This window comes from Paroedura picta, chromosome 1 (assembly GCF_049243985.1).
Source record: "Paroedura picta isolate Pp20150507F chromosome 1, Ppicta_v3.0, whole genome shotgun sequence".
Classification (NCBI taxonomy): domain Eukaryota; kingdom Metazoa; phylum Chordata; class Lepidosauria; order Squamata; family Gekkonidae; genus Paroedura; species Paroedura picta.
The window spans coordinates 163,349,478-163,374,592 of NC_135369.1; the positions used below are offsets into that span (position 1 = coordinate 163,349,478).

Consider the following 25,115-nt stretch of genomic DNA (forward strand, 5'->3'; position numbering starts at 1 on the left):
AGTAGGTGGGGCATCTGCACAGCAAGACTCTTGATTGGCTCTGGGTTTGATCAGCTGTGCACAGACGGCTCCCTGCTGCTAAATGGAGTCATATCAAGCCTGAAAGTACTTTTGTGCCAGAAATCAGATTGATTTTGTGGAGCCAAGTGGATTTTCCTAAAAATTCAAACTCCATAGAATGGAACTATGGTATTTCCTTAATGAAGTAGGATATGCTTCTTATTGAGAGAGCCAGACAACCGGCTCTCTTCAGATCAAGAGACTATAATTTAATTATCTGTGTTTAAGACTGAATTCAGGCTGAACCTCCTGGGCTAGTTTTCTCTTTCGGAGTAAGATCATTTGAAGACGAAGATGAATTGGTTTTAATACCCCCCCCCCCTTTTCACTGCCTGAAGGAGTCTCAAAGCTGCTTACAATTTCCTTCCTCTCCCCACAACATACACCCTGTGAGGAAAGTGGAGCTACGAGAGCCCTGATATTACTGCTCATCAGAACAGCCCTATCAGGGCTGCAATAAGCCCAAGGTCACCCAGCTGGCTGCATGTGGAGGAATAGGGGATCAAACCTGGCTCGCCAGATTAGAAGTCCGCACTCCTAACCACTACACCAAACTGGCTCACTACATTATCTCAGTGCTAACTCTGGCAATGAATGATAACTTCAAGGGGTTTTCACCACTGCAATCCAACAACCATCCCTCAATAACTTAAAAATGAACTCCTGAACAACTCTCCTTCCTGTTCATTTATAGTTCACTGATAAGACTGCAAACTAATACCAAGAGTCATTTGGGCTGGGTTTCTTTTCAATTCACGTGTGCGTGCACCCACCCTGCTGTGTCTACATGAAGAAAAAAAACTTTAGCCTTGATATTTTGGCACTGACAAAAAAGGGTAATGCAGCTACAGTATCACTACACACATGTGTTAACCAAGTTTGAGTCCAGTGGCTGGGGATCCCAGTGGCCCAAAGGAAGTAAAATTGGCCTCAGCTAAGGCCAGGGCTTTTTTCCTGACCCCAGCCTGATTGGAAGGCTCTTCCAAAAGAGAACAGGGCCCTGAGGGACTGTAAGCAGTTCCGCAGGGCCTGTAAACAGAGCTGTTCCACCAAGCTTACGGTTGAGGCTGAGAAGGACCACCAGGAAATACTGGCCTCACCACTGGAAACTATTTGCTTTTTTATTAGTTGGGGATAAACTGTAGGATGTTGTGATTTTAACCAATTGTTTTAACAGTGTTGTTACCCGCCAAGACCAACAAAGGTATATTCAAGGTGTAAGCTTTTGTGTACATGCACACCTGTATTTGAAGAAGTATGCATGCATACAAAAGCTTATACCTTGAAAAATCGTGTGTTTTTTTTGTTTTGTTTTAAAGGTGCCACTGAAGCAAGATTTTGTTTCGCTACTTCAGACCAATACAGCTACCAATCAGAATCTACATACATGTGTGATTGTTATTTTCCCATAATACATTTCCTTTTCAACTGCATGGGGAGAGAGTATCAAAATGTTACCAGTGGAATTGGCTCTGAAACTACACCTACTTTGAACACTTATATTAATAATATAAATATATAAATCCAATTAAAACAAAGCACATTTTTTCTTGACAGCCCTGGAAGGGTTTCCTGAATGAATTTCTTATATATTTTAAACATTTGTTAATTGTTTATTGGAACCATATATGGTCATGTCCCAAAAAAGCCAAAGATAAGCCTGGAAGCAGTGGGAAGGGGGGAGCCTTGGGTGGGTATGTACATAGCTATGCTTCCCAACCGTATTCTGCATCATTGCACCACTTCTGGGGTTTCCAGAAACCTGAAGAATGTTTCAAGGGTTTCTCAACAGTAAAAAGTTTGATTATGGCTGATCTAAAGTGTAAACAAATACCATACCCATACCATATACATATTGTATCGACGGTTCCTCTATATATCTGTGAAACGGCCGGATGGGAGGAGTGTGTTCCAGGCGTCGTGGGAGAATACAGGCCAATCAGGGTACAGCCAGCACAGCTGGCCGCACCCTGATTGGGCCAGCCCCTAGGCCCACCTCCCTCACAGTGTGCCTATTATGGGGAGAGGAAAGGAAGGCAATTTTAAACTGCTGTGAGACACCTGAGGCCTCCTGGGTGTCTGTGGGCCATTCCCAAGTCTAACAAAGCCCTCAGCCCCACTTCCCTGACAGGATGACTGTTATGGGGAGATGAAGGGAAGGTGATTGTTTAATTTATCCTATGTTTTTAACCACCCTGAGCCAGCTTTCAGGAGGGGCAGTATATAAATTTAATAATATAAATAAAAAATAAAGCAAATAAAGCAAACAACTCATGCGCAAACAACAACTTTTATTAATATTTATATCAATACAAGCTACAGTACAAACCTGGATCACCATATACTGGGTAAAATGTAAAATATATATACAAATCAAAGTCACAAGAATCAGAAATGAGCATGGAGGAGGATGGAGAGTAATATCCTACAGTGGAAAGATCAAATAAGGCTCTCAGACTCTCCCATCACGGCTGCAGCAGGCCCAGATTTTTCATGGAACCTGGAATCAATATTCTTCCTATGCAACACAGACTAGAATATAATCTTAGTTTATACACTAAAATTACGAGACTCAATGGGGGAGGGATCCCATCTCTCCTTTCCACTTTCTTACTGGGCCTGCCACATCTTCCAGGATCCCCTGCAGTTGTCATGGATCCCAGATTGCTTTGCCGCTGCCATCACTGGGCCTCCTGCAACTCCAAGGCAGGTTCCAAGCTGCTAGGCTCACCATGGCTCCTGGACTACAAGGCAGCTGATGAGGCTCCTAGGTTCCACCACTCTGAAGGTAGGAAGGAGTCCACTTGCTCAGATAACTTTTTTTTTTTTTTTTTTACTTTGGGGGGGAACTTAACCCCCCCCCATGTATTTTTTTAAAGATTTTCTGCATACTTGGGAGAAGGTCACCTAAGTTTACAGCAAAATCTGTTTAGTGCAATCATGGCCCCAATCTACAGATTTAGACATTCTCAAATGGAGCCACACTTGAGATATATAGATTGGCATAGAATCAAGATTCCATATTCATCTTAAAAGCAATCTAAATGATTTTACTTAAACAGTGACTGCCTAGGATTGTGCGATTTGGCTGCCAAAAGCAGCCGTTCCCGCCCGTAGCAGCCAGCACCGCACCGGGGGGGGGAGGTGCAAGCACCGGTCCGCTGGGCAACGCACACACGCAGGAACAGAACTCTGCACCTGCATATGTGCGTCGCCCGGTGCACCAGCACCTGCACCTCCCCCCGCCACGGCGTGGCGCTGGTTGCTACAGGCAGAAACGGCCGCTTCGGTGGCCAGCTCGCACAAACCATACTGCCACACAAGATGCTTGACTCTACACAAAACATAATATTTGCATGGACAAAACACACATACCTAGCTAAATCACAGGTTAATAGCAGGAAACAAGTTCTGCACTCACAGCAGTACTTTTTCCAGCCACCATATTCACCAGAATTGTTACCAGCTGCATCCATGCATCATATATTACACTGCCCACTAAAAGCATCCATGGAAGAGTTGGCGGCTTCATATGTGGAACCAGAGCCAGGGCCTTTTCAGTCTTGGCCCCTAACTAGTAGAATGAGCTCCCAGAACTATCACAGTTCCACATGGCTTGCAAGACAGAGCTCCTCCACCAGGCCTTTAGTTGAGGTCAGGGCGGGGAAGATCTATGTGTCTCCCCCAACCCTCCAAAAATATGTAGCCATCACTTCTATACTCATTGTGACCTGGGACTGGATCAAATTGATTTGGCCGAATGGGATTATTAGGGGTGGGTTGGGGTTTTATTGTTGTTGGGGTCATTTTTACTGTGCTTTATTGCTTTGTTGTAAATCACCATGAGCCGGCTGGTCTGAGGGCAGTGGTCAATAAGTAAGAAAACAAACAAACAAACAGCTACTATACAAGAACCAGGTGCACCAATCCTGCTTGAAGGTAAGCAAGTCGTAAGATAAAAATAAAAGACAGTTTGGTAAGTCATTCAGTCAAAAATAGGTGGAATAAAAATAAAACGGAGCAGATGTGTTTGGACATGAGGAAGATTCATTGTGATTAGTATAACTTTCTACTGGAATAAGGAGCATCGTTTGCTAACCCTAGGCTGATCATGGAAGAGAATAATTGTATAGCATGCCTCTTATGGTTTTAAATACAATTAGGGTGTACTTACAATTATGCTGTAACAGTGATGAATAATTAAAATGGGGCTCCTTGGTGAGCTGTATTAAATGTTTCGGGAGCTCTAACTACATGGTTTTTGTTATCGCTGACTACAAATAATTCCAAAGTGCAAACTGTCCATGTACCAGAATTCAAGGAAGAGTAAATCTGGTACCTCACTTCTTGTAGCCATTCTTACTAATACAACATGATTTCAAGTACACAAGACAATGTTGTGAATTTAGCTAGAAAATTATGTCTCATAATAATCTATCACAATTCCCAAGAGAAAAGAACAGTGTAAACTATTTAAAAACAGAATTAGCATGATATGAGAACAAACTGTCAGCACCCCTCCCATCTCATGGGAAAAGTCAGAGTCGTTGTAATTCACCCATTGCACAAACAGTAGAAGCAGAAGAGTCAATAATCTATAAGTCCTGATGATGTGTGAACTATCATGCTATGACAACTTTTACTGGTCAGTTGACACCGATTCCGGCCTTGCTACCTTCTCAGTTTACAAAGGCAACTTCAGAATCAGTGCCTTATATGATGCTCTTTTAAAATAAGAACAAATGCTCTAATCCAGTGCTCAGAAAATTACAAGTAATAGAAAGCAAATTCAAGTGGACTATCTGTAACTGGACAGCCACGGCATCTTACATGCATGTATTTTCCCCCTGAATGTTTTACGTGGTTTGCACCATGCAAAGCTGCAGCTGGGAAGCATTTGTTTGCATACTCCTGAGTCACTGTAGAAGGCAGTTCTTATTTACACAATAAGTAGAAGAGATAGGTGAATTGGCAGAAGTTGTTATCACACTGTATTTGTGGCTTGAAGCGAGATAATTCTACTTTAGCAGGGCAGAACGTAACAGAATCCCAACTTCTAGGAGGTTATATTTTCATAAGAATAAATAGTAAAGCCTTTTTCTGAGGCAGTTCTTTAGCCTGCAAGGTGGGTTGATAGGGAAGAGCAACCAGGCTGTACATAAAGAATACACATTGGTAAATGTCAGGGGATGTGTTGCAGCAAAACCACAAAGAAGCCTAGTGGCACTTCACAAAAATGTATATGACAAAAGTGTTAGATTTTTAAGTGCCACAAGACTCCCCTCTACGTTCCTTATTGCCGAAAACAGTTCAGCCAAGCCTTCTTCTCAATGTACTATATACAGGGTGCTGGGTTTTTGCAGAAGTCAAGTAGCACCTTTAAGAACAACAAAGATTCAAGGCATTAGCTTTTGAGTTTATACACTCTTCCTCAGACTGTTCCACCTCTTTTACATCACCCGAACAGTGAAAAGCCAGGATTTCCTAAGCCAGTGTTGCCAAGAGCAACTGTCTTCTGATCAATATGGAAGAAAGACCCTGCACTAAGTCCAACTGCAGCAAGAAAACTACATATGATTGCCATAATGCTATTGTTGTTGTTAGGTGCGAAGTCCTGTCTGACCCATCGCGACCCCATGGACAATAATCCTCCAGGCCTTCCTGTCCTCTACCATTCCCCGGAGTCCATTTAAGTTTGCACCGACTGCTTCAGCGACTCCATCCAGCCACCTCATTCTCTGTCGTCCTCTTCTTCTTTTGCCCTCGATCGCTCCCAGCATTAGGCTCTTCTCCAGGGAGTCCTTCCTTTTCATGAGGTGGCCAAAGTATTTGAGTTTCATCTTCAGGATCTGGCCTTCTAAGTAGCAGTCAGAGCTGATCTCCTCTAGGACTGACCGGTTTGTTCACCTGGCAGTCCAAGGGACTCGTAGGAGTCTTCTCCAGCACCAAAATTCAAAAGCCTCAATTCTCTGACGCTCAGCCTTCCTTATGGTCCAACTTTTGCAGCCATACATTGCAACTGGGAATACCATAGCCTTGACTAAACGCACTTTTGTTGGCAGGGTGATGTCTCTGCTTTTTAGGATGCTGTCTAGATTTCCCATAGCTTTCCTCCCCAGGAGCAAGCGTCTTTTAATTTCTTTGCTGCAGTCCCCATCTGCAGTGATCTTGAAGCCCAGGAAAATAAAATCTGTCACTATCTCCATTTCTTCCCCATCTATTTGCCAGGAATTGAGAGGGCCAGATGTCATGATCTTTGTTTTCTTAATGTTGAGTTTCAAGCCAACTTTTGCACTCTCCTCCTTCACCTGCATCAACAGGATCTTTAGTTCCTCTTCACTTTCTGTCTTTAGAGTGGTATCATCTGCATATCTGAGGTTGTTGATATTTCTCCCTGCAATCTTGATCCCAATTTGTGACTCTTCTAATCACGCCTTTCTCATGATATGCTCCGCATACAAGTTAAACAGGCAAGGCAACAGTATACAGCCTTGCCGAACTCCTTTCTCAATTTTGAACCACTTAGTGATTCCATGTTCAGTTCTCACTGTTGCTTCTTGACCTGCATATAAATTTCTCAAGAGACAAATAAGATGCTCTGGTATTCCCATCTCTTTAAGAACTTGCCACAATTTGTTGTGCTCCACACAATCAAAGGCTTTAGCATAGTCAATGAAGCAGAAGTAGATGTTCTTCTGGAACTCCCTAGCTTTCTCCATGATCCAGCATATGTTGGCAATTTGATCTCTAGTTCCTCTGCCTCTTCGAAATCCTGCCTGTACTTCTGGAAGTTCTTGGTCCACATATTTGTGGAGCCTAGCTTGTAAAATTTTGAGCATAACTTTGCTAGCATGAGAAATGAGTGCAATGGGGCGGTAGTTTGAACATTCTTTGGCATTGCCCTTCTTTGGGATTGGAATGTAAACTGACCTTTTCCAATCCTGTGGCCATCGTTGAGTTTTCCATAATGCTGTAGTAGCCTCTTAAGAGTCAACATGTGAAACTTTCCTGACAACAGAATGAAATATATACAACTTCTATTCTGCTATTATCAGAGATGCAAACAGGCTCTACAGATGCAGCTACCTTGCATGCCTAAGACCTCCTAACTAGTAGAACAACTAGTAGTACAACTAGTAGAAAGGTAGGAACAATGATGCTGGATCTTTGCTAGCAACTGTCTCCTCCCCTCTACTACCATCTGTCCTGTCTGCTGGAGACTATAGTTTGGAAAACATCCTTATCCATGGTTCCTCTATATATTTGTGAATCAGACTTGGGGGTGGAATGTGTCTGGCTGACCAAGTTGGTATAGGGCCAATCAGGGTGCAGCCAGCATTAGCCCTGCCCCTGCAGCTCCCGCCCTCTGTCCCTGGAGTCTAGCCTCTTTGCTCTCAGATACACCTCAATGCCTAGAGCCAGCAGCAGGTAAGGGAAGAGGGTCCTGGGTTGTGGTGAAGTATCGTGGTGGAGGGCCTGCTAACGAGGGCCTCTTGGCCTGCTAAGCAAGGCCTGCTAACAAGGCCTCTTGGCCTGCTGACTGCCTGCAAAGGAGCAATGTCCCAGGCCTGCTAACAAGCTGGCCAGCCCCGCCCGCCCCACTTGATCCGTCTGCGAGCTGCTCTGGAGTCCAAGTGGCCCAAAGCCACTTTAAGCTGCCTGGCTGGGGGCCAGGGGAGGGGCCCCTTTCAAGGTCTGTTCTTAGGAACGGGCTTTGAAGCTAATACAAGGATATTTAGGGTTTCTTTATAGCAAGAACTGGCAGTATGCACATTCAGTTACAGGGATCAGTCTGAAACAACATCCTCATGAGGACAGGGCAGGAAAAATGGGAAGGAGACCAAATCACTGGCAGTGTGTGCCTTAGCCATGGAAAAAGCAGAATGGTTATCACTATACTGTTCTTCAGCCAGCATAAGGATGCTGAGTCTATCTTTTATCTGAAGACCACTAGAAGCGAAAAGTACTGACTTAGCCCTCTTGTTTATTCTTATTTGGCAGTATGTACATTCAGTCCTCACCGCACTGAACTGGCTCTAGTTCACTTGCTCCTGTCTTGCTAGCTAGCATTATAGAATTCTGGCTAATTAATTGGAAGGAGGGGACAGCCTGGCATTGTACACACTCCTCTAGCTTTGAAGAGACAGCAGCTCTTTAACACTAAAAGAGGCAAGAGGAGAAGATCAGCTAAGTGTATTGACAACTTGCTTCTCAGTTATTTATTTATGTGGTTGCTCTAGTCTAACATCAATTTCTTCATCCTTTCTTCAACCTTTCTTCTTCTCAATGGTGTCAATTATGTTCTTTAGGACAACAAAAGATGCAATGGTGTAACAATCAATCACAATCACTTGCTAGGGAAAGGTTTATTTGTTCACCTCTGTCTTGGTGCATGCTGTCCGGAACTGGTACTGAACTTACTGATCTTCATACTTCAATATGCATATATTTTGTGTTACCTGTTCTCACCTCATTCTTGAGGCCACACTTACCACTCCTTTCTAATGGCAAGTCTCTCAATTTCATCAGATTGTTTAATTACAGTCAAGGTAATTTACATTTACATTTTTCTGAGCTCTTCCAACCACATATGTAATCCTTTATCAGCTGCACTTATAGCTGAATTGTTATTCCATGATCACTCATTTTTATTTCCTTTAAAATACACTCCATGATGAACTACATAGTTTACTTTTACCCCAACCATGAAGGCACCCAAACCATGAAAGGGAGAAAGATAGGATTTGTACCTACAAATGCTGCTATAGTCCCATATGAGATTATAGTCATATGAGATTATAGTCTCATATAGTCTCAAAGTGCTCCCTGAAGCCCTGGCCTATGTTCCTCACATTTGCTGGCGGCCTGGAGGGGCGGGGTGAAAGAGCCGCAACCGCCGGCATGCCGGTGGCGCAAACATGCACGCGTGGACTGCCACGCATGTGCGTTTGCGTCCGGCGGGAACACAAACACGCATGTGCAGCAATTCTGCGCATGTGCAGTGCTGCCGCGTGTGCGCGTTTGGCCCCCACTGGACACAAACACGCACGCGCGGCAAGTTCACGCATATGCGTTTGTGCTGGGGCTGCCACTCGTGCGCCTGGGCCGCCCTCTACCCTTACGGCGCAGCAGCGGGCCGCGGCAGCCAGAAGGTAGCCGACCGCTGATATTAGAGATAATAAGACACGAAAGCCATTAGCAATGTAAGGGTAATATATATAAAACATTATAAAATTTTAGCAATTTATTAAAGGGCACCAATATTAGGTTAAAAACTATATTAAAAACTATACAGATCTAACTGCACATGAACAGACCAAACGTGTTTCAACCCTACTGGGTCTTCCTCAATAGTCAATATTATTAAAATAATGCAGTCATATCTAAAACCAATTATGTATAGCTGGGTGGTGAAGGGAAATTTGTTAGGTGAAGCCCCAAAGAAATACTGGTTTCTTTTTGGAGCACCTCCTTCAAAGATATATCATGTCTACGAACACCACTCTCAGCTACTGTATTACTCTGCAAAGAGAATGCATCTCATGTGTGTCAGAAAAAAAACTTTGGGTAGGAGGAAAAATCTGGAGAGAAATAAGATTCCCTAAATGAAACTTTCTCTTTAGAAGCAGTAGCATTATATCTGAAACCAACAACCACCATTCCAATTTGGGTTAAGTCTCTCTAGGAAGTCTATGAAATGCAAATAACGAGGAAGACTGCTGAGAGGGGTTTCTAGATTCCTCTATTGTAGATGAGAAAGGCAGCTTTATACTGTATAATAATTACTTCTCTGATGCTTAGAAGCTAGAGGAAGGTGAACCAGCTGACTGACACTACAGAATGTCTGTGCCTCCCAGATGAGTCAAAAGAGAGCTACCATGTCTGAGAATGTTTCCATGAAGACTTGAGAAAAAATTCTGGATAGCCATATTTGCCCAGGAAGTCAGGTCACCACTTACTATGATTGTACTGGTGGTTAAAATATCCCAGAGATGAAGAGGTGCTAACTATTGAGTTCTGTGGCATCTAAGGTGAAATTACTACATCTTCAGGTGCCAGCACTTGATGAACTGGCCTCTCTCCCTACTGCCTCCCCTAAATGAATGAGAAAGAACCATGGTTCACTGTTAAGACAACCACATTCCCATCAGGAGGATTATTGCCCAAGATTGCATGGTAGAACAGACTCATGCCTAGCTTTGAATTTCCTGACTGAAGAGGGAGGGGTGAGTGTAAGGAAAGGAATGCCATTGGCATCCTAGAACAATGGTGGCCCAACTGTGGCTCTTCAGTTCTCCATGGACTACAATTACCATGAACCTCTGGAGAGCCACAGTTTGGCCACTGCTGTTCTAGAAGATGGTGGCGCTGTCCCTGCTAGTAACAATGCAAATGTCTATATTTGCTTTACAGAGCCATCTGACTACTTGCAGGTAGGGGCAGCCACTAAGGTGTTGTGGAGCCCTTGAGCATGTAGGGTCTCTCTTGTATTTATTTATTTTTATTTATTCATTTTGAGACTTATTCCCTGCCACTCCTGAGCTGGCTCATGGCGAGTCACAACAGTCAGTCATAAAAACTCCAAAAAACACCATTAAAATCGGACGTCACAGAATACAATACAAATGCAAAATCGCAACAAGCAAACATGGTGATAAATCCATACACGCCTATCCCCCCCCTTCACCTGTGCCTAGTATCAGGGGGCTAGGAGGAGGGCCCACGATGTCACAGTGGCCAGAGTGTTATACATCAAAAGCACTGGCCTGAGGGGAGGGGAAGACATGAGTCTAGGCCTAGGAGACATCTCTAGGAGACATGAGTGTGGGCCTGTAGCATATGCTGTTGAAGATATGATGCCCTTACACACTCCTTGTTGCAAGGATTTTCCTGTTCTTCCCCATCTAGGCCATGTTGTACCCAGCCTTGCCATCCTATTGTATCACGGTGGATATGTTTGAAGAGAGGGGTCCAAGTACTTCTCACTCTCTGCAGCTGCCTGCCCTTTCATGCCTCCCCACTTCAAGAAGAACAGGGCATTCCTGTCCTGCATGAGAATGAGACTGTCCATGGCTGCCTTGAGGTCTTTGTTCTTTGGTTGCCTCAGCTATTCCCCCTCCTCAGAAAGGAGGAGGAGCATGAGGCAAGGTAGAAAAGGAGACAAGATTAAACAGAAGAACAGGCTGTGGAAGCCCAGCTCAGGAGCTCCCACAAAACAAACAAAAACATAAAACATGCTCCAGGAAGGAAACAAACCAAAGGGAACAGTGAGCTCCACTGCTGGGGACACCAAGACCTGTCTCCTTGACCGACTGGCAGGAAGCACCTATATTAAAATGCCCGCCCCATGCAAAAACAAACAGCATTATTTTCCTCTACCAAATGCTAAAACCGAACACACCACTCTCATGAACAGATGCTAGAATGGGTGCAGTTGCAGCCTCTAGCACTGTTGAGTCAGAGACCTTGTGAAACAACCATCAAATTCTTATCTTGGGGCGAAGAAACTACAGGGCTAGAGAGCTGGTAGGATTGTGTAGGGCAACTAGCAAAAAATCCTAGGAACTGAGGTTCCACTGTGCACACAAAAAACAGTTTGGGAACAGGCAGCTTGAGGGGATGGGGTAAAGATAGGCAGCTCTGATGATTGCCTCACATATATTTGCCAAAGCCAAACAGCTATATACATACATAACAACTTCCAATAGGAATTGTGTCATGGAATCACACAGATTGAGTAGCACAGCCATTTATGTAGCATCTGATATAACAGTCTCTAGGAAAGGGATAGCTCGCATATTAAGTATTTTTCCGCTTTATCATATAATTATTTACTACAAGCCTCAAGTCTCCCCGTAAGCAGAACAGAGTATACTGCTCACATGTGAGTTCAAGCATATACGTAGCATTATATGCTTTTTATCGTAGTTTATAATGGTGTCAGTAACACATGATTAAGCATCAATATAACACGTAAATTATCCTTGCAGAAATCTATTACTTCAAACATGCAGAATAATCCTGCATGGGTCTACTTATCCAGTTTAATGGAACTTACTTCCAAGTGCATATTATTACAGCCATAGGCTCTGTGCTGCAAAAACAAACACAGCAACTTTTCTGTTACCACAAATGTCTTGGCGAGCAAAAGCTCAGTGTGTTATTCACTACACCAGTTATCTGGATCTTCAGAATATTTTTTGAGGGGGGGGGGAGAATCTGAACAAAGTTTAGCTTAGTTTTAGTACAGGCATAGACCAGCACAAGATGATGCAAAACATCCAAGTCTGCACAAAAATTAATGTATTGATACACATAGTTTCAAAGTTTTGAATGTTAGTGGCTTTGAAAATACCTAATGGCTACTGCAGTCAAAACACATGTTTTTTTTTTACTGGCACTACAAGTGCTGAAGGCAGAGCTGTGGGATCCCTTCCAATCCCCTCCCCTACATCAAATATTCCTGCTCCCTTCACAACTGTGTAGCATGACATCTGATGAAAACCTGATCATGATTAACACTAATTCAGGTTGCTTCAAACCTACTTTCTAGGAGTTTAAAATATTAGGCTTTGACAGCATGCACACGACTACACACACACACACAAATCGTGTGTTATTCTGACACCATTATAAACAATATGTTGAATCCACATGAAAGATCACAGGGTGCACAAGGCTGCAACCTGCTCACCGTCTCTTAATATTAGAGAGGTAAAAGGGCCGCATCATGCCATAATCTGTAAATCCTTGAAATGCAGACCACAAAATCATGTTCAAAATGTCACTTCTTTCAAAATATGATGTATTTATTATTAAATACACCACAAATACTTGGCTCCAAACATTCTACAGGAGCTTGAGTTAGAGGAGATACTACCTTAAGTAGATCTCACATATCCTTTATTACTACACAGCTAAAGAAGCAATCCAAAAACCAGCATTTCCAAATGCACTGTCAGGACAGCCCCAGAAAGCTGATAATATCCACTCTATTAGAGATTGCTACAGGGTGACAGTACATTACAATTAAAGATATATGGCCCTCTTTAAAATGAGCAGGCTGATTAAAAAGCCAAGGACTTATTCTTGTGTACTTCAAACATCTACAGAGTTTTGTAGGGTTGGCTACTCAGCTGATCACACAATGTCAAGGACTGTTATTTTTTAACTGCAGTCATGTAGTCACAAATTCCTTTGGAAAGGTGGCGCCTATCTCTTTAATCAGTAAAGGTGACAATAAGGTATGAACAAAGGCTTCTACCACGAGATAGGGGGTGATCTAGCTACTCTGCCCACCAAAATCTGAAGCCTTACACACAGCCTAAGTGGCTCTTTGAAGGAAGTTAGCTTAGATGAGACAAAAAGCTTTGAGCTCTGAGTAACAACATGGCTTGATGCACCCCAGAATACATATCTATTAGACCAGCCTTTCTCAACTTTTCAACCATTGAGAAACTCCTGAAACATACTTTAGGCTTTGAGAAACCCCAGAAGTGGCACAATTGTGCAGAATACGGCTAGGAAGCAAAGCTGTATATATGCCCACCTGGGGCCACTCCCTTTCCCACTCCCTCTGGGCCCATCAGTGGCCATTTCGGGAGGAGGGAGCAGGTCAACATGACCATACGTGGTCAATATCAACCGATAAATGTTTTTTTTTAATTAAATAAACATTTAATAATTTAAATAAAAATTAATTCACTCCACCCATTTGCGGAACCTTTCCAACTCTGGCTGTGAAAGCCTGTGTTGGACCTTTGGTTGTTCTATCTTGTCCAACAGACAAATGATTCCCAGAGCAGCCAATCAGATTCCCCACACTAGCACAGGTACTGCTTCTATCTTCCACACAGGCATCTCTCAAAAACAGCTCATGTCAATAGTACACAATACCCGTCGCTGAATTAAAAATGACCTTTCTTTTCTAATAGTTATGTATGCTTTAATTTTAAAATAAGGTACATCATTGCAAAAACCAAGGATTAGAAACTCGGACCATATCAGTAGGAAAGCTGGAGAGAAACTACTCTATAAGTGATCTATGAAATCTCTGGATAACATTCACATATTTTCATGTTTCACATAAATAAATGTTGTTGTCGTTAGGTGCAAAGTCGTGTCCAACCCATCACGACCCCATGGACCTCCAGGCCTTCCTGTCCTCTACCATTCCCCAGATGCCATTTAAGTTTGCACCTACTGCTTCAGTGACTCCATCTAGCCACCTCATTCTCTGTCGTCCCCTTCTTCTTTTGCCTTCAATCGCTCCCAGCATTAGGCTCTTCTCCAAAGAGTCCTTCCTTCTCATGAGGTGGCCAAAGTATTTGAATACAACTGCTTAAAAACAGTTCAATTTCTTTACAACAGTTTTTTTTTGCAAGTAATGTCAATTGCAGTTTTAATAAATATTTATATAGCCCAATTATGTATTTTTGACGATGAAATGAAAAAATCTATTATGCCTTCCCTTTTTGTTAGCACTACTGAACTTATAGTTCATATATATTACAACCTAGGTTGCAAGCCCCTTAAAGACCACTGATTGAAGATATAATTAACACACACTAATTCCTACTGAATACATACAAATCCACACAATTTCAGAAGTGATCAATCAAGGTGAGATTTAGGAACTAGGTTTGAAAATATTTTGCCTAAATTATTAGGATGGGTGTACAATCAATCAAGGTTTTAAAACAAACGCAGCTCCAATTTCTTACTATAAATTTACTCAATAGCAACAAAACGCACTAGTGCAACTCAATAGCAACACAAGAGCACTAGTGCAACACAATGCACTAGTTTTCACATCTCCAAACTGTCAACAAGTGTTCATGCATATTAAAATAACTAGTCTACATTCTCTACAGTATCCTAAGACAAAACAGAAAATGATTCACGTTATAAGAAATTCTATTGCCAATTTCATTTGACAGACATTTGAGACAGGTTCCCCAGTTTTGACAGCAGTAGTTAACCTGCAAACCTTGCTTAAGACACTCACTTAACATATATTAAACATGGAACATTTTAATCTATAAATTTCTTTCTGCACAATTGAATTGAACAACCCATGTTTGAAAGTTCCATCAGAATCAACTGGATTTCTATTCAATGTAACACGTGTTTCAAATCAAAGGACCAATTCATTCAAAGATCTCACACCCTGCTTTTATGTGAATGTCGCATGGAAACTATATGAGCCATCTATATCCTCTGTATATAGTACACAAATGCAAATACTCGCCACAATTCAATGTATGTGATTAACACAACTATACAGAAACCCTATCCATTTAAAGGCATGGATGTAAAGCGAACTTTTCTTTTTCTCAAAGTACTTTCATCAGTCGGAAAGTATGAAAGTGCAATTACAGTTCATCAGTATGAAAGTGCAATTACAGGAGCTCAACAAGATAACTGTGAAAGAGAGAAGTATGGAAAAACTGCAGGCAAATAATCAAGTGTTTAAATGATAATTTGGTGTTTAACTGTGGCCCGTCATCATCTTTAGGTGCTCCACCGGCTGTAGGTCAAGAATTTCACTTGCTGGAGAGCATAAAGATTGTGAGATGGATAGGGAAGACCAGAAGTGTTTTTGCTGCATGCAAGCACAGTCTAAAAAAAAATATTCTGCAACACTTCCAGCAAGTGTCATCAGGGCACTATGGAGTGCCTTGCCTGTAACAAGCCCATAACTACACAAGGCATCCCTACACCCTCCAGCACAGACATACATATACTGTTTAGTCAGTTCCTGTACTTTGGCCAAACAGGACTGAGTCATTTTTGAAAATGACTCCAGCTGCTGCTCTCCCCCCTCCCCAAATGCCTGCAGGGAACAACTCTTGGAACAGAAACAAAACTCCCATTCCTCTTTCTCCCAAAGTACGCATGAAATTTCTGGCATTCCAAAACGCTATTTTCCTACAGTAGCAGATCGCTAATGGTAAAGGGGCTACAGTCATATTTACAATTAGAAAAAGATCTCATCTGCCTTTGCCGTAATGTATCCTCCCCCTCCCCCTAGACTTATTTTCTCAGTTCTCTAGACACAGTGCTTGAGGGCAGAAAGGCAGCATTGATCTCCTGTTCAACAGAAACCAAGTTCACCCGGGGAACCAAAGATAAAGGGTCAAAGATGATATCAAGGGACTGTGGACTGGCATCAGATTACCAAGAGAAATTCCAATAGGAAGGTGCTTAGGATGCTGTCACTGGCATCCTATGCAAAACTTTCCATGGACCGGAGCATCACTAACACTGCAAGTCAGCAATCGCCAGGGGGATTTCTAAACCGATTTCACTCCCAAGAAAACAAATTCCCCAACTACAGGCCGGAGTCTGTAACTTTCCCAGACTGAACAAACAAAAAACCTGTTGTCACTATAGGAGCCCTTTTCTCCTCCCCTAAACTCCTATTTGCAGATCCACATTTCTTCCTTGCTGCCCCTTCCTAACTTTCTAGGGGGGGGGGGAATACTTCCACAGGCCCGGCTGAACCCCATGCCAACCCCCTGGGAACTCTGTGGGGATCTTAAATGCCTCCTCCACCAATCCAATGAGTGAAATCTTCTTTTTGAACTGCTCTGGGGTAAGCATTTTTCGAGCGGGGGAAGCAAACACGGGGCGGGGATCGGGTTTGGCACACAGGGACCTTTCATATCCTAACGGAAGCCTCTCCAAACCCACCCGCGGCCTCCCACGCCCCCAGGGGCAGCGGGCTCTCGCCCCTCCTGGCCCACACGCCCCACCAGCGCCCCACGCTCGGCCACCCAACCCCCCCGCCCGGTCCCCCAAAACCAGGCCCCAATCCCCCCCCACCCCGAATCCCGCTCGCCTCACCAGCAAACTTTCCACGTTGACCGCCGACCGGGGATCCCGGATCATGGACTCCAACTTCCTCTGGCGTCCCATCACGAACCCTTCGTCGGGCTCCGGCGGCGGCGGCGCGGACATTTTCCCCGCCGTCGGCTGCGGCGGCGGCTGATGGTTCATTCTCCCGCTCCCCGCGGGGCTCTCTTCTTCGGCGGCGCCTTTCTCCGAGGCGCCAAGGCGAGGCGAGGGGCGAGGGCTGGCTGGCAGGCGGGGGGACGGGGAGGCGAGCGCGGCCGCGGCGGCAGCAGCAGCAGCAGCAGCAGCAGTGAGCGGCGGCCGCCTTCCGTCGCCAGCGCCGCCGGTCGCCGCTTCGGGGCCTATGGAGCGGCTGCTGCTGCCGCCCAAGCCAAGCCGAGCGGCCCGCCTGGCGGGAAGTGGCAGCGGCCGGCGTTGCTCAGCCCCGGCCCGGCCCGGCCTCTCTCAGCAGGCAGGCAGGCAGGCAGGCCGGGGGCGCAAGCCGCAGCAGCAGCAGCAGCCCTCCTCCTCCTCCTCCTCCTTTTCCCGATTGGGGCGAGCGCTGCCGCTTCAGCTCCACCCGCCCGGCTGTCGGCGCCCCCCCTGCTCAGGCATGAAAGAAGAAGGGCCGGGTTCCCGCAGCCTCCCTCCCTCCTCGCCCCGGCGGGAAAGCGCGTTACGGCCGGGCGCCCCCTCCCTGCGCTCTCCGCTCGGCCATTTTGCACCAGGTCAGTCCCCGACGGGGCGGGAGCGGAGGAGGAGGAGGAGGAGGAGTGGGGAGAAAAGCGAGGGAAGGGCTGGCGGGCTGGCTGGCAGGCAGCAGGCGGGGAGCCTGCCCGGCTGGCTTCTGCCCTCCCCTCAGAGGGAGGAAGGAAGGAGGGAGGGAGGCCTGGCACCGCCCTGCCGGCCTCGCTTTCCCTTGGCCGCCGACGGGCCCCGGGGCAGCCGGCTGAAGCGGCCCGCCGCGTTGGCGGACTCCTGCTCTCCCGCGGGGGAACGAGCGGCCGGGTCGCCGCGATGGCCTCCGCGCTACCCACAAGCCTCTGCTGCCGCCTCGGGCTGGGGGGCGGGGAGGGACGCGGCGGCGGCGGCGGCCGGTCACGGAGCCTAACTTTAGTCCGCGGCGGCCCTGGAAGCGGCAGAGGGGCGCCGGGCCTGTTGGGCCGCCGCGGAGAGGGATCCAGGTGCGGGAGGCGACTCCCGCCCCGCGGCACGCTTGAGAGGTGCTCCAGGTGTGCACGCTTGCTCCTTCAGGTAAGGGGAAAGGGGAGCGGCGCCCCGTCCAGGCGGAGACAGGTAGAGGGGAGCAGCCGGTGAGCATGAATCTGAATGGAGATGATGAAGGAGCAAGCAGGAAGAACAAGCTTGGTTTGTAGAGGCACCATTTGTTTGGAGGTTATTGGGGGGGGGGAGGGAGGTGTTAGTGTGGCCTTTTTCATGGCGGGTTGCTGGGAGTCATTAACTGAGAGCCCGTTGTTGCAGTCCAGCTCTCAAGCCTCGAGGGGCATTGCCTGACTGGCAAGGGATGGCCCTGTAGAAAGCCAAGGCTTAATCGTAGGATGCCCCCTCCTTGCATTTACTAACCCCCCCCCCAAAAAAAAAAGAAATGCTTCTTTCATTCCACCAGAGGCAAGCCATGTCGTGCCCTTGAGTCCTGGAGAGAGGCTGTCCCTCGAGTGAGGCTTGCACTAAGGCACGCAGACCATATAAAGCTTTCGAGGGAGAAGAAGCCGCGTAAAGATATCTTTTGCTTCGCTTGAGTCAGCTTCACAACTTTTTAAATAACCATTAAGGAATGGAGGGGGGGGGGTCCACAGTTTTTCTTTTGCCCAGCAGCAGGTACTGGAAGAAGGCTACAGTACCACAACCCTATGTGGAGTTAAATCCAATTGGGTTTAAAGGCTAGCCCTGTAAGGCTGTCAGGTGCCCATGCATTCCCCTGCAGAACTCGCCAGTGGTCTTAGGCTGAGGTAATTCTGTTTAGGATTTGTGTGGTAATTACTGGCTTCCCCATATCTAGTGATTTGGGGAATGCTCTGCTCTCCCACATTATTTACTGTGATTAGAAAGGAAGGGATTCCTCAGGTGATAAACATAATTTTCCTCTCCTCCATTTTATGTTAACAAAAACTCTGTGAGGATGAGAGAGAGTGGCTAATCCCATGTCATCCAGTGAGCTTTATTAGCAGAATTAGGATTTGAACCTAAAACAGTCTGAATCTAACCTGACACTACAACAGCTACACTATACTAGCTCTTATATAGGCAGAAATTACCCCAGGATCCCAAGTGCACTTGTTTCCGAAGACCCTTGACCTCTCACCATTGACCCATGACACTTGACTGCAACCCCCACCCTTGACCCTGACCCCTGTCCCCAGTCCCTTTGAAACTGATATGTAACCAATAGCAGACCGATAAGTCACCTATATCAAACCAATATGTAGCTGCTAAGTAACAGATATGTACCTGAAAAATTTGATGTGTAGATTGTTTCCCCTTCCAGTTTCTCTAAACAGAAGGTCTGTGAATTATACCATTAGCATTATCTATTAAATTTACCACCTCTTATGACTTTGATGACATATCAGCTATATCTTGGTTTGATCTCGGTTATACATTGTTTGATGTGGGTTACATAACAGTTATATAACGGTTACATATCGGTCTGATATTGGTTACATATCAACTACATCTCACATATCGGTTTGATACCGGTTACATAGTGGTGTGACACATTGATTTCATTCATGTATCGGTTTCATATTGGTGACATATTGATCTGATCTCAGTTACATATCGGTTTGGTATAAGTTACATATTGGTTTGATATCAACCACATATCGGTTACATATTGGTTTCATATCAATTTGATATCGGCTATAGTTTGGTTTCATATCATTTTCATATCAGTTTGATATCAGCTACATTTTGGTTACATATGTATACCACCTAAATCTTGGATGGGCATGCTACTAACAGTAATTCCTTCCTTTTCTGACAGAGTTCATCTTGCACCTGAGTCAGGGCGCACTTTCCAATTTGATGTCCTTGAATGCCTGTGCATCGGTTTGTAATGGTGCACCAACATTGTGAGCTAGGCCCAGGAACTGCTCCACAGTCTCTACAATAGACGCCCCGGATAGAATGGCTGTGGAAACAGTCCCAACCCTGGTAGAGATACTGTTCTTCAGAGTGCTTTCCTAATCTTAAGGACTCATAGGTTTGTCTGATGCACAAGTTGATTGAACTTGTAATAGTATTCCTAGACCTCATTTTGAGTCACAATGTGAGATAATTAAGTTTTGATAATTGAAAGCCCTTGTACTATTTCCATCACTAGTTCTCAACATTCCTAATGCCGCAATCCTAAGATGGTTACTGCTGCCACGTGCGAGGGGCGGGCCAGGTCAACATGACCTTTACTTTGGCTGATTCAATCTGGATCCCTTTAGTTGAAATCCTGTACCCCAAGTAATCAATACTTGACTGATAGAACTCACACTTAGATAGTTTTGCATTAAGTTTGTGGTCCCTGAGTCTCTTTAGGACCGCACAGACTAGAGGTGTGTGCTTCTCCTCATTTGCACTGTAAATCAACATGTCGTCAAGTAACAACCACACACACACCGGTACAAGAAGTCATGTAACACTTTGTTAATAATGTTCATGAATATTCCCGGTGAACCGCTTAATCCGAATGGCATCATGAGCTACTCAAACTGTCCCAGGGGGGTATTAAACACTGTCTTCCATACATCCCCCTCCACAATTCTGACCCAATAGTAGGCATTGCACAGGTCAAGTTTGGTGAAAATCTTTTTCCCACCCAGCTTCCCCAGCTTCCCCCAGTCTTCTGCCATGATAATTGTGATTAATCTATTTATTATCTTGCCTTGCAGCCTGTGATATATCCCAGTTCCTGGGCGGCTTGGTACCCCAAGGACAAACAAGCTTTCGATTCCCATAGCCTAGCTCATTCTTCCCAGCCTCCGTATCCCGCCCACACCTCTGTACCAAATGCTTGGGCTCCTTTTAAATGCAGGCCATCACCTTCCCAAGGGAGGGGGGAATGAGGTGTGCTTGGGTTTATCAGAAGAATCTTTCCCAAGATTCGCCATTCCTGTCTATGCCTTTGTAATGATGTCTGCATCTCTGAATAAAGGAACTTGCTTTTAAAGAAGTTTTCCTGTTCAATTCAACAAGCACTCGTATACCCAGCAAGTCTTTGATGAGAGGCAGGGGGTAGGCATTGGTTCGAGATACTACACTGATGGCCCTATAATTGGTGCAGAGTCTCAGAGTGCCATCCTTTTTCGTTGCGAACACCACCAGCACCACCAGCACCACCCATAGTGGTGGGGCAGATGAAGCCAAGGGCCAGTTTTTTGTCTAAAAATGTTGGGAGTTCCTCAAGATCTGAAGGGCTAATATTATACAGCTTGGCTTTGGGGAGGGTTGCTCCTGGAACCAGCTCTATGGCACAGTCCGTGGCCTAGTGGGGAGGAAGGTGGTTGCACTCTTCCTCTGAAAAGGCTTCTGCCATGTCCCGGAATACTGAGGGAATCTTTGTGACTTAGTCCATGCATAGTCCCATCGCCCACAGACAGGGGTTCAGCTGTGGAGGATGGTTCCCCTCCCCTACTGCCACCCCTGCCACTGTTGTCTGCACCTTCTCCCCTGGTTCAGAGAAACAAAAATTGGGGGCACAACCTTTATGTACAAAGGACATTTTATCATCCCAATCTATGCCGTTTGTGGGTATCTAACCAGTCTATGCCAAGCAGGATGGAAAACCCCAAAATGGGAGCTATTGTCATTGATATGCGTTCACAGTGGGCCCCTATAAACATCACTATGGGAGTGGTTCCCTGCGTGGTGGCACTCCCTCCCACCAGGGCCCCATCCACTTGCCTCAATAGGATGCATTTGTCCAGATCCACGGTCTCTAACCCCAGTCCTTTCACCAACTCAGGCTTAATCAAAGTGGTGGCGCAGCCTGAGTCCACACATATCTGCAGGTCCAGTTGTGCGCTGGTGTCTTCATTAAGCAAACAGGCTGGGAGGATGGCCACTTGGAGCCAAGCATCCAGCCAATGAACACTGAGGCTTGTGGTCAGAATTAATTGGCTGATCAGTGCTGCTTGCTTTACTCGAAAATTGACCTTTGAACATTGACCCCTGACCTTAGGCCTCCCCTGGTTTTAAAATTTGACCCCTTGACATTTGACCTTTAGCCCCTGACCTTTGAAAATTCCCTGATATTTGACATTTAACCCTTGAGCTATGACCTTTGACCTCCAGAGGTCAATGTTCAACTGTCATAGTTCAGGGGCCAAAGTTCAAATGCCTGGGGATCAAGGGTCAATTGTCAACTGTCAAGAGGTCATGGCAAATCCATACTGTGTCACAATCCCCATCCAATGAACACTAAGTCTTGTGGCCAGTATTAATTGGCTGATCAGTGCTGAATGGCTGACAGTGTTGATTGGGTGGAGCTTGTGTTCTCACTTCCTGTCTCAGTGTTGATTGGCAGAAGCTTTTTGATCTCATCACCCTGCCAACAAAAGTGCGTCTAGTCAAGGCTATGGTCTTCCCAGTTGCAATGTATGGCTGTGAAAGTTGGACCATAAGGAAGGCCGAGCGTCAAAGAATTGAGGCTTTTGAACTCTGGTGCTGGAGAAGACTCTTGCAAGTCCCTTGGACTGCAAGGCGAACAAACCGGTCAGTCCTAGAGGAGATCAGCACTGACTGCTCTTTAGAAGGCCAGATCCTGAGGATGAAACTCAAATATTTTATCCACCTCATGAGAAGGAAGGACTCCCTAGAGAAGAGCCTAATGCTGGGAGCAATTGAGGGCAAAACAAGAAGGGGACAACAGAGAATGAGGTGGCTGGATGGAGTCACTGAAGCAGTCGGTGCGAGCTTAAATGGACTTCGGGGAATGGTAGAGGACAGGAAGGCCTGGAGGATCATTCTCCATGGGGTCACAATCAGTCAGACATGACTTTGCAACTAACAATAACAACAACAATAGTAAAATCTCAATGATAATTGAGTTACCCTGATAGGGATATAATAGAATAGAATGTGATATGTCATATTATGGATTGGCTTCCCCATTATCAGCCTACAAAGCATGCTACAAGCCTGAGGCAGCTTGCCAGGAAGGTGGTCTAAAAATCAAATATATAAATTCTCACTATGACACATTTATTTAGTTTATTTTTGTAGCCTCTCCAGGGAATCTGCCTGAGGCAACTTACAAAATAAAACATATACACTATAATAAAAACCTAAAACAGTAAACAGCTTAAAATGGATTTTGATCCATTTTAGACTAATAAACAGATAATTAAAATGACATTAAAATCAGTCCCTTAAGTAAAACTTAGTATAAATGTAAGATTTGCCCAATTTCCTAATTAATTCCATACATTTCAGTTGCATTGTAGAAACCATACAAAGCATGGATAAATACAATTACAGCTAGAAATACAGAATGCCAAGCATCCTGCTTCAGTATGCAAGAATTCCTGGATCACAACAACTGGATACTAAGGGCATTGACCGGAAAGACAAAACAGAGCTATTTCATATCCCAGTTGTTGTTTGCAGAAGTCGTCTTGGACGTTTTCTGCCATTTCAAGCCATTGCTCATCCTCTAGTGGTAGTAACTTCCAAAATCTACACTCCCATTTCAAGGTAAGTTTACGCATTTGGGTTGTCTGTTTAAGTGTCCAAGTTATTTGTAACAATCAGTTTTTTTCTCTCTATTGGTAATCACAACTCAAATTACAAAGTTCAATTTATTTTATAGAATTTAATATGAATAGAAGCTAGTAAATAATTACCAAGTGATATAATTAGTAACTACATTTCTATTGCTACTAAGAGCCATCATGAAGTGAAGTTACATGATGTGTTAGACATAGACTAGAAAGAACAGAATTTAAATTTTTGCTTGTCCTTGGGCATGCCTTTCTGTCTTCCAGCCTCTTAGGGGTCACATGTAAACTGCCCTGAGCTCCTTGGAGAAAGGACAAGATACAAATGCAGCAAATAATAGCTTTGTACTAAGACCATTAGGTAAGCCAGACATGCAAACATATCTGCTGTGTTGGTCTTATGAATAGAATTTGGTAGTGCAATTACAGATTAATTAATTTTGCTGCCCCTCTAATGAGTAAAATCAAGAAACTGGAAAGCCGTTTGAAATTTAATTAGGCTGCACAATACATCTTATCAAAAGAAGTGTGTAGTTGTCCCAAATTTACATGTGCCATGCAGGAAATCACTTACTACCTGATTTACCCAAGGTCATTCAGGACAACCAATAGGCTATAATACCACTGCAGATACATGCTTTAAAAACAAGCCTTGGCAGTAAAGTTAGAATACACAATCAACCAAGTAACCAAGCCAAATAATTGTGCCTTGAAAGCTGCCAAGCCCAAGTGACAGATAGAGTAGTGACAAAAATATCTCTAGTCTTCGTTAATAGTGTCCTTTGGCTGTACTGGAATGGGGTCTGTTCCAATATTTTGGGGTAATACATCTGCATGTGAACATCTCTTTTGTTTATTGGTGCAGATTGAAGAACGGGGGAAGGACATGTCAGTCAAGACTTTAGCATTAATTCCATTCCCAGAGATGTGTTACAGAAATACAGAAAGAGAGCAGAACTTGTTGTTGACTGCAGAGTTCAGTTACCTAATATCTACTTTCATTTTTGTAAAATAATATACAAGCATGACTAGTAAAATTAGAATACATTATGCAAAACGAGAATGTAAGCAGATATTATTCATTTGCATGTTTTTAAACAACTGCAGAAGCCAACTTGGTCTCAAAGTCTGGATATCGTGTCATGCAGAATTTTAATTTTTATTAGGTCTGACCAAAATAATTCATAACACAAGATTTAAGAGTTCTCAACTAGAGTTCTCGTTGTTGTTGTTGTTGTTGTTGTCAGCTATTCAGTCATGTCCAACTCTTAGCCATCCTATGGCACAGGTATTGCTATGATTCCTGATCCCACACTGCCTCCCTCAGCCATGCAATGTTCTGGCCAGTGTCCATTCCAATCCTGTCCAACCATCATGCTCTTTGTTGGCCTGGTTTCCTTTTTCCACTGACCAATCCTAGCATAATTGCTTTCTCTATTGAGTTGGATCGCATGATATGGCCAAAGTAAGTGAGCTGGAGTTTCATGATTT

At 44.6% G+C, this 25,115-nt stretch overlaps 2 protein-coding genes across 5 annotated transcripts in view; one reads left to right on the forward strand and one right to left on the reverse strand.

Annotated features, from left to right (window-relative positions):
- Positions 1-17,090, reverse strand: part of ROCK2 (Rho associated coiled-coil containing protein kinase 2) — a 107,116-nt gene extending 90,026 nt beyond the window's left edge. For both annotated transcript variants that reach the window (XM_077310780.1, XM_077310774.1), the window contains exon 1: positions 16,909-17,090. In XM_077310780.1, the coding sequence (XP_077166895.1) occupies positions 16,909-17,061 (153 nt within the window). In that variant the 5' untranslated portion in view covers positions 17,062-17,090. The remainder of the gene's footprint in view (positions 1-16,908) is intronic.
- Positions 16,544-21,079, forward strand: LOC143824001 (uncharacterized). 3 transcript variants are annotated; one of them, XR_013226665.1, is made up of 4 exons: positions 17,261-17,624; positions 18,151-18,264; positions 19,901-20,119; positions 20,799-21,079. XR_013226665.1 is itself a non-coding variant. In XM_077310793.1 (3 exons), the coding sequence occupies exons 1-3, from the start codon at positions 17,261-17,263 to the stop codon at positions 19,990-19,992; spliced, it is 570 nt and encodes a 189-aa protein (XP_077166908.1). In that variant the 3' UTR covers positions 19,993-21,079. The 3 variants fall into 3 exon arrangements, 1 of the variants encoding a protein (XP_077166908.1); XM_077310793.1 differs by having other exon boundaries at positions 19,901-21,079; XR_013226667.1 differs by lacking the exon at positions 17,261-17,624 and adding an exon at positions 16,544-16,657 and having other exon boundaries at positions 18,151-21,079.
- Positions 21,080-25,115: the final 4,036 nt, after the last annotated feature.

Coding starts and splice junctions, on each gene's coding strand:
- LOC143824001 (XM_077310793.1), top strand. CDS start 17,261: ATGGAGCGGCTGCTGCTGCCGCCCAAGCCAAGCCGAGCGGCCCGCCTG. Junction 17,625..18,150: donor GCTCGGCCATTTTGCACCAG/GTCAGTCCCCGA, acceptor TTGCTCCTTCAG/GTAAGGGGAAAGGGGAGCGG. Junction 18,265..19,900: donor AAGCAGGAAGAACAAGCTTG/GTTTGTAGAGGC, acceptor CTTTTCTGACAG/AGTTCATCTTGCACCTGAGT.